The sequence below is a fragment of the Alosa sapidissima genome, chromosome 17 (assembly GCF_018492685.1).
Source record: "Alosa sapidissima isolate fAloSap1 chromosome 17, fAloSap1.pri, whole genome shotgun sequence".
NCBI classification, from domain to species: domain Eukaryota; kingdom Metazoa; phylum Chordata; class Actinopteri; order Clupeiformes; family Clupeidae; genus Alosa; species Alosa sapidissima.
This window is the reverse complement of record NC_055973.1, coordinates 16,479,270-16,488,775: the sequence shown is the minus strand read 5'-3', so window position 1 is coordinate 16,488,775 and position 9,506 is coordinate 16,479,270. Positions and strand designations below refer to the sequence as shown.

General features: G+C 41.1%; 2 protein-coding genes across 3 annotated transcripts in view; one reads left to right on the top strand and one right to left on the bottom strand.

The window, feature by feature from the left end:
* Positions 1-286: 286 nt before the first annotated feature.
* chchd7 (coiled-coil-helix-coiled-coil-helix domain containing 7) lies at positions 287-5,930 on the top strand. The gene is made up of 4 exons (XM_042066969.1): positions 287-445; positions 1,247-1,382; positions 2,103-2,201; positions 4,942-5,930. The coding sequence occupies exons 1-4, from the start codon at positions 390-392 to the stop codon at positions 5,044-5,046; spliced, it is 396 nt and encodes a 131-aa protein (XP_041922903.1). The 5' UTR covers positions 287-389; the 3' UTR covers positions 5,047-5,930.
* Positions 5,931-6,177: 247 nt separating this feature from the next.
* sdr16c5b (short chain dehydrogenase/reductase family 16C, member 5b) overlaps positions 6,178-9,506 on the bottom strand; it is a 7,478-nt gene continuing 4,149 nt past the window's right edge. For both annotated transcript variants that reach the window (XM_042066967.1, XM_042066968.1), the window contains exons 6-7: positions 7,521-7,646; positions 6,178-7,354 (exon numbers count right to left, since the gene is read on the bottom strand). In XM_042066967.1, coding sequence (XP_041922901.1) covers positions 7,258-7,354; positions 7,521-7,646 — 223 coding nt within the window. In that variant the 3' untranslated portion in view covers positions 6,178-7,257. The remainder of the gene's footprint in view (positions 7,355-7,520; positions 7,647-9,506) is intronic.

The following is a 9,506-nucleotide window of genomic DNA, read 5'->3' as shown; positions in this document are numbered from 1 at the left end:
CATACAGTTTGGCCACGCCCACAGGCAGTCCCGCCCTCCTCTTACTTTTGATTTGTGAAACGCCCTGTCATTTTTATATTTTACTGTCACCGATGGTCCCTTTTTATAATGTTCAATTTTAGGACTCGTTGGCGATTCTGTCAATCGCATTGACTCCCTTTTACTTTCATTTATAACAATAGGTGGGCTAACATACTGCTGTAAGCCTTTCTATTGGTTCTTGGGCATGTCAGTCGATTGTGTGGCCGCAACTTTCTCCTACAGAACGTACACGCGGGTTGGTAGGCTAGCTGCTGTCGGTCATCGGTAGGCGTACCCAAGTTCAGTTGTGTAGTGTTTAGAATGACGTTTGATCGGACATGAGGGGTAGAGAAATGTGAGTACAGAGCATGGTACAGAGTAGCCTACGACCTGCTGCTAACGACTACGACACAGCCAATGCGAGGTGGGTACCATTCTAGTATTAACATGTAAGTTATATATTGTTAATAAATTACTACGTAGCCAAGTCTTCCCAAATTACAGTTCGCAGCACATTGGACGAAAAGGCTTGCAATAAAGGGCCTTGCAAAATAGAGCAACATAACTGATATATTGGCTATCGCTAACCTTAACTGGTATGTGCATGAAATTGTGGCAGCCTGTTTGGAAGTTGAACACCAGTGTTACAGAACTAGCTACATAATGTGGAATATAATATGTAAAATGTTGTTAAAATTAACCATTACATGTTTGCTATTTGGCGTTATCTCAATGTTAGTTCTGTCAGAGCAAGTTAGCTGAATTGCCCTTGCTAATAGCTTGCAAGCTATCATTAAGCAACAACACTACACTACACTGTGTTAGCAAGATAGCTGAAGGTCAGAGTTATTTTGCTGTGCTGTGCACTGACGATTAATTGACGAGGTGACTTTGGTGAATCATTGTATTGACTGCAGCCGGGTTTTGTTGTAAATTCCATGTAACAGTTAGTCGATCAGTTAAGAAGTGTAAAACGAGAAGGTTAGCCCTGCTCTGTGATTACGTTTGTAGCTCAAATGTTAGCTAACGCTAATGTCAGGTTAACTGTTGTGCAACATTTCTAGCACATTTTAAATTGATTTGAAGAAATGTCACGTTAACTTATGGAGTCTGTTAAGTCACATGGGTGTCCAAGTGTTGTTATTCCGTCTGCTATTTCCGATCTCAAGTAATGGTTTCCCCTGACGTAACTTTTGCATGTGTTATATTTACAATGACCCCACAGAACGTGTCCAGTTGGCCTCTACGTTATCCCCTTTCTACCTCGCCTCTCCATTCGTCTGGACGCCGATGCTGCCTGCCAGACGATGAACGCCGATGCTCGAAGGGTGCGCAACCAAGATGCCAATCCCTGCATCGAGGTAGGGGAGTTTTAACCCCAGATGTTTCTGTAAGTGTTTAACATATAAAGTAGATATGTTATTAAATCATATGATATTACTGAAGATGGTCCATGTCCCTAACCTACTATGCGGTCAGTAGACACCTCATTCAGAATAGGGACAGGATGTAGGATTTGGGGGAATCTGTGATCAGGAAAGGAAGATGGACTAGGAATCCTTGCAACACGAAGTGCGCTGCAGGTAGCCGGATGATGCTGTCATAACGGTTAAAATGTTGAGTTTGGAATGATTGACCCTTTTCACCCTCAACGGTCACATTGAAGTGCACTGTGTTGGTGTTAGATTTTAGACAGCACCATCCTGTTGAAATTCACACAATACATAAGTAAGCACACAGTGCACTGTGTCAAAGTGTACTGACAGAAGTACGGCAATTGAGGCAGAGTGAAAATCCAGAACGCAAAACAAAATCAAGATAGACAGGCAACAGAACCTACAGAGCAATTATGCAACATTAAGACAAATAACAGTGTCTACACAGCCATAATTTTATTCAACTTTCTACCCAGACAAGGTAGTGAAATTCAGCAAAGCAAATAAAATGCTAGGATGCATGCTAAAACGTGATGTGTAGTCGTGTCAATAAGTAACTTGCAAATTAGGCTGTGTTATGACATATAGTAGACACACAGTTTTATGTTTGTGTTAACATATTTTTGTGATTGTGGGCATCTGCAGGAGAGTGATGGCTCCCAGAATTGCCTTAACAGAAACAACTATGACAAGTCCATGTGCAGTTTCTACTTCCAGAGATACAAGGAATGCAGAAAGTACTGGGTGAGTATTGAGTAGTCTACCAATGAGACTCTGCCAGTCACCCTCTATGAAATAAAACATGTATTGCTCTCCTTTGATTCATAGTGTTAGTGTTGCTACTTCGATTGTAAAGTCATCAACCAGCAAAATTGTAGGTCTGCAGCGAAAAGCATAGATTATAATAATTATTGTATACACTTCTCAAAACACTTTTTCATAGGAGTATAGCATCAAGTCTATCAAACTTGTAAGCTATTGGTCTGGCCAGTTACGTTACAGAGGTGGTTGTGAATTAGTTTCACCTGCTTTGGTGTCATCAAAGTTAACCGGTGCACTAGAGGGGCAACAATGAGACGACCCCCAAAAGAGGAATGGTTTTGGTTATCAGTGGCAACTGATAATTTTCCCCTCTTTATCCTTCTTGACTGATTTATCACAAGTTTCGCATTTGGGTAGGGTCAGTGTCACTACTGATAGCATAAGCCAGTACCTGGAGCCTACAAAGGTTGCACAGGTAGTCCAACTCCTCCAGAATGGCACACCAATTCGTTCCATTGCCAGGACTTCTGAGTCTCCCATTGCAGTCTCAAAAGGAGATTCCTGGAGACAGCCAGTTGCTCTAAGAGAGCTGGGCAGTGTGGTAGAAGATCCTTTACCCAGCAGCAGGAACAGTATCTGCTTCTTTGTGCAAGGAGGAACAGTAGGAGCCCTGCTTGAGCCCTACAAAATGACCAGCAGGCCGCTGGTGTGAATATCTCTGACCACACTGTCAGAAACAGACTTCATGAGGGTGGCCTGAGGGCCCGATGGCCTCTAGAGGGACCTGTGCTCACTGCCCAGCACTGTGGAGCTCAATTGGCAGGTCCGCCATTGGTGCCCTGTCCTTTTCACAGATGAGAGCAGGATGAGCACATGTGACAGACGTGAAGGGGTCTGGAGATGTTATGGAGAACGTTTTGCTGCCTGCAACATCATTTAGCATGACCGATTTGGTGGTGGGTCAGTGATGGTCTGGGGAGGCATATCCTTGGAGGGACGCACAGACCTCTATGGGCAAGATAACCTTCGGGCACCCTCACTGCTCTTAGGTATCGGGATGAATCTTCAGACCCATTGTCTGACCCTGTACTGGTGCAGAGGCCCCTGGGTTCCTCCTGGTGCACAACAATGGCCGGCCACGTGGCGAGAGTGTGCAGGCAGTTCCTGGAGGATGAAGGAATTGATAGCATTGACTGTCCCCCACACTCCCCTGACTTAAATCCAGTAGAACACCTCTTGGACATTGTGTTTTGGTCCATCCAACACCGGCAGGTTGCACCACAGACTGTCAAGGAGCTCAGTGATTGCCGTGTCCACATCTGGGAGCAGACCCCCCAGGACACCATCCGCCGTCTCATTAGGAGCATGCCCCAATGTTGTCAAGCATGTGGGGTCCATACGAACTACTGAGTACCATTTTGAGTTGCTGCAATGAAATTTAAGCAAAATGGACTAGCCTGTCGCATCATTTTCATCATCACACTGCACTGAGCAGCTATTGCTTCTAAAGTGGCGTGTTGTTTGGAGATCAGTGGATACTCCTGAAGTTACCTGGGTAAGCCAGTAACCTTGCTTCGTAGGATACCCCTAAGGTGCTAAATTGGCCTGCCTCCAGTCCAGACCTGTCACATTGGGTGCATTGTGGGAATAAAAAAAAACACGATTTACTAAGACCCCAGACTGTCAAGCAGCTGAATACATTTAATTTTCAAAACTCCAGTCATGGATCTCCTCAGTTCCCAAACATTTACAGACTTGTTAAAAGCAACGCAGTGGTAAACATCCCCCCTGTCCCAACTTTTCTGAGATGCATTGGTGCCATGAAATTCAAAATGAAGATATATTTCACAAAAAGACAATACTATTTGTCTGTTTCAACAGTTGATATGTTGTCTTTGCACTATTCTCAATGAAACGGGTTTACATAATTTGCAAATCATAGCATTTTTTATAGCAAGTTTTTATTTGCAATTTACTCAGCATCCGAACTTTTTTGGAAACAGGGTTGTAAATATATTTTCTTTTTTAGCTCACCTCTAACAATTGAGCAAGAGCTTGAGTAGGCGACTGTCTGTCTCCTGCATTTCGAACAATTGATTCTCATGGAGAAAATATTTTCCCACTATTTCCACTGGTTTCTCCAGTGTCTTAATAACTAGCTATAGTGTTATGTTTCCACTCACTTTAAACATGCCCATGGTTCTTAGTAGGAACTGCTGCGGAAAGTTCCGTCAGTTTAGTGTGAGTTAATAACTCGTTATTGAAACATGTCTTACAGAAAAGACTGACTTAATGTTGCTCATTCATCATTAATTGACACATGGGTATTTCAAGCGCACTGTTAATAAAATAGACTACGAAATGCTAAATGTTATTTGTAGTATATATGTTGATGAACAAACACACCTGCTTTACAGAGATCGAAATGATCAGACAAATGTGGTCACATTTTCCAACTCCCTTTATTAGGCTACTCTTGTAAGTGCAGCGTGAACTTATTAAAACATTATACGTACTGACAGAAAGCTACACAGAACTATCCACAGAGGGGTTGTTAGTACAACTTGTAATAATAAGTATGAATGTGTGCATGGCTGTGTATGTGTGTGTCTGTATTTATGCATGTATATACACATATATGCACATATGTATTTATGTATGCATGTACTTTTGTATGTATTCATACCATGGTGGATGTGCATTTTAATTTGTTCACCCCCAGCACAATGTCATGATTCAGCGTCGGCGGGATGGTATGAAGCCAGACATGCCGACAGCAGCGGAACGTGAGGAGATCCTTGCTGCCCTGGGTGGAAAACCCTACTGAGAAGAAACCCTACAGGAAGAACCAAGCTGCTGTAGCCACACAGCAGCATCTAACTGAGCACTCCTCAGTGACAGAGTCTCTGTGACTGTGGACACATTTCACTGAAAGCACAGTTCAGACCCTGTTTCTGGTTGAACCTTATGGGCCATCTTTAACACAAAACAGTGGGAATGCTGTGGATATGAATGTAGGAGAGGCGTGTGTCACCTGCTGATTGGACTTTGCATACTTGCATCATGGATAGTTGATTTGACCCATGCCTTGTGAAGGGGTATTTTGATGGTCATAAAAAGCTCGTACTGACTGTAAAGAGTGTGGTAAAGAAGTGCATGTTGCTGATAACAACAGCCTACTGTATGTGTGTATGTTTGTTGTGGTTTATATATTATTTTCAAATGCATCGGTATGGATTGACAATTGTCTGGAAATTGAGGCGACCAGGGGGGGTTCTCAAAATACAATACCACTGCTGTGAAGTATTGTGTATTAAATGTCTAACCCCCTATAAGTCCCCCGGGAACAAAGGAGGAACTGGTACCAGATGCGGCCTTATTAGTGCCAACACATCACCATATTGGTGGCTTTGCTGAAGACCATAATAAACTATATGGAACATGTGAACTTGTACTTGTTTTGTTGACTTTGTACATGTTTGAACCTGTTTCTCATTATCTATAAGCATTTACACAGAAAATGTCACACTTGTTGCTTAGAAAGCTATGTGAAATATGACATCAAATATGGCTCGAAGTTCAGCTTGTCAAATGCTCTAAATTGTTGAACTGCTAAATCATGCGTTAACAAGTTTTTACAACTGTTACCATGTAAAGATGTAAAATATAACATCTAAAATAAAGTTTTATACAGTGGCTCTGACCTTTGAAGTAAACCCTCAAAACATTTCATTATAGACAGCTTTTACATAATGGACCTTCCTTGAGATGCAAAATGCAAACACTGACGATCACAATTTGTACATTTGATTCCAGAAAGGTCAACATTCTTTTTCATATGTGTATGACTGACTTCCCTAATCCAGAGATGAGACCTTTGGTGGAAACGGGTCTGTGGCAGATGAGACCTTTGGTTGAAACGGGTCTGTGAAAAGTATGATATGTGATGTCCATTATGTAGCCGTGCATACAAAACAATGATTTATTCTTGTTGGGGAAATCTCCCAAAATGGCCATATTTGGCAAACCCATATGACTAGTACAGAATTGCAACATTGAAGGTAATCTGGGAGGCATTAATGACATGCTGCAGTTCATAGTGTAAGCACTAGATGGTGCTGCTGTCATTCAGCATATCACTGCTCCTGCTACGAGGGTAAACCTTAGTCTACTTCTGTGTTTGAAATATGTATCAAGTCATACTAAGGATTGCACAGCATTCACACAGGTCTACCACTTAAACTCATTATCCCTGCCATATACGTGCACACCAAGTCATCATATAGTATAATTGTACGCATTAAAACCCATAGGAGGATTTAGAACCTACTGCCATAAAAGCATGACTTTAAATTGGAAATGAAATACAGTAAGCATCTAAATCTCAGTGAGTTTATGTTAGCTCTGTCATTGGACACTTAATGTTCTCTCTCGGTATACTTTCTATGCCTGATTAAAATGGAGGGATTGCCCACCCGCAGGAGTAAGGCACTGATCGCACATCATGAAGCTGTATTATGTCCTCCATCCCATCTATTATGACTCTAAGGGCACAGGCTCGACAAAACAATTTCAAGGGCTGTTTCACACAAGGCAGGTATCTATCTCACTCACAGTGTGTGTGGATGTGTAAGTTAGACAGTTTGATTAAAGGATAGTTTGATTATATTTTATGAGACCTTAATGGTCAGTGAAGATGAAGTACTTTGCATAGAAAAGACATTCAAAAACAATTAGTCACTACAAGTACAAATAATATAAAAACAAATTAAAAAATTTAAAAGACTTCATTACGAAGAGAAAATCCACACTATCATTAAATACATGTCATATAATGCAATTTTACCAGGCATTTGTGGACGGAGTTTCTTTTTAGTACAAAAACTGAAATATGTGGACAAGGCTCAGGGATATATCCATTCCTTCATTATAGTTCATTCCATTTCATATTAACCTAAAACTACATTGATCCTCTAATTAGTTGTTTAGTCTCTTTACATGGCCCATTAGTTAACTGATAAGCACTCTTTCGTCAGGATCATTCAATCTTCTTACTGCGACCTTTGAATTTTGCCATTAAGTCAAATGCTCCCAGATACTGTCCCAGCAACACGCCAAGCTTTGTGGGTAAAATGCTGGGAGCAAAAAGAACAAGAAGAGCAAAAGAGAAAACACTTTTAGAAAACACTAATTTCAAGTAATTTTTGGTTATAGTAGTATAGTAGTTGGAAGTGTGTTGTAAGCGATATTATGTAGCTTCAGGGGGGAGAGTGAAGAGGTCAGAGCTCAGAGGTAACTCACTTCTTCAGTCCAATGACGAGGTAAAGGCTTCGGGGCATGTAGAGATACACCTGATCCCGCTGGATGGCATCTACAATCTTCCTGCACACATAATCTGGCTGAAGAATGGGCATCAGTCTGGGCCACCTGAAACACACAATGTCCTGGTGAAACTCTCGGCAATATAAGGTTCAGTAGATTCAAATAGAGTCACAGACAGACACTGTTAAGTGTCAACCCATCAGTAACAGGCAATTAATCAGTAACTTTAGACAGACAGAAAAAAAATGACATCAGCATCAGACATCAAGACTGCTGTTTAAACATCAAGGCTAGCTGTGTTTTTACATAAGCATTAAAGGAAGCCTTCGAAGCCCCAATGGTTTTATTTTCATAAAAAGTAGACAATTCTATTGTGCTGCTTGCAATTGGTTACAGTATATGAATTAAATTATACATAATTTCTGTAACAAAGCATAATTTTTCAATACTGCAATTTCACAACTAAGCCTCTATGTAAACCAAGAGTATGTGACCAGAATTCATATCTAACACTCCCATCCCAGTCCTAAATCCTAACCGTAACTCATATCTGACACTGAACCAGATCTCTGACCCAAACTGATTTGGGTAGCCTACACGGTTGCTCTTCTGTACCTCATATCCTCATGTCACCTGTGTTTTGAATACTATCTTGTTTCTTAGTTGAACACTTATGACATCATGTCCATATTTAGGACGACATCTTTGTGTAAATTGGTATTCTAAAATGAAGGGGTTAAATAAATTATACAAAAAAACTCGCAACACACTGCTTTCACACACAAACACTGAGATCTAACTTGACATGGGAGACATGTCTCAGGGCAGGAGGAGCCCTGGCCTGTCTACCTGTCAGTCACAATCACTCCATCCTTCTCTCCTTCTTCCTCTCCCTTCCTGTCTGAGGGTGTGTTCTCAGGTGTCAGACCTAAGCCTCTCCTGACCCTCGAAGGTGACCAGGCACCCCTGGGATGCCTCCAGACTCGACTCCTGTTCCTCCATATTATCAATGATATGACATGGAAAGCAAGTCTACCTGTTCACCTGTCCAAACACTGCAAATCAACAGGCATGCTTAAGGTCCATTGTTTGACTCTGACAAACAGGAATCTAGTATTTCAGTATTATTATAAAAAAATATATACATGGCCTAAAATCAGTCAGCTCTTTGGTACATTTTTGTTAACATGAGTCTATTTTAATTTTTTGTGATCCATACCCTTATTATATGTGAAAAACACGCCACTTTAAATTATGCTTTTTAACCTTAAAGAACAGCCTACTGTAATGACTTCCTACAATATGAAACGTTTTTAATTGCTTGAGCCATACTGTACAGTGCAACCGGAAAGTTTTCAGATCCTTTTAAGTTTTCCACATTTTGTTATGTTTCAGACACATCTTAAAATGAATTCATTTTTGGATGGATTCACGTTGCGCTTCTCTCATCTTCTGAAAGGAACTCTGGATCTCATTCATAGTGACCATTGGGTCCTTGGTTACCTGTCTGACCAAGGCCCATCGTCCCGGATTACTCAGTTTGGCTGAGCGGTCAGATCTAGGAAGACTGTTGGTTGTTCCAAACATTTCCATTTGAGAATGATGGAGGTTACCATGCTCTTAAGCACTTTCATTTTTTTTTGTATCCTTCCCCAGATCTGTGTCTTCACATAACCCTGTCTCGCAGGTCTACGGACAATTCTCTTGACCTTGTGGCTTGGTTTTCACTCTGACTTATACCATCAACTGTAAGCCCTTATATAAAGAGATGTGTGCCTCTCCTAATAATGTCCAGTGAATTTATTTAGGCACAGGTGGAAGTAGGATGCACTAGAGCTCAATTGCATGCATCATAACAAGGGGTCTGAATACTTATGTAAATGGAATATTTCTGTCTTTCATTTTTTACACATTTACAAAAACACTCCAAACACCTGCTTTTTTGTGCAGTGTTGGAGTATTGTG

What these genes read in the sequence shown, in the direction of transcription:
- chchd7 (XM_042066969.1), top strand. Translation starts at nt 390, where the DNA reads ATGGTACAGAGTAGCCTACGACCTGCTGCTAACGACTACGACACAGCC. An exon ending in ATGCCAATCCCTGCATCGAG is followed by an intron (nt 1,383 to 2,102) that starts GTAGGGGAGTTT and finishes GGGCATCTGCAG; the next exon opens with GAGAGTGATGGCTCCCAGAA. An exon ending in AGGAATGCAGAAAGTACTGG is followed by an intron (nt 2,202 to 4,941) that starts GTGAGTATTGAG and finishes GTTCACCCCCAG; the next exon opens with CACAATGTCATGATTCAGCG.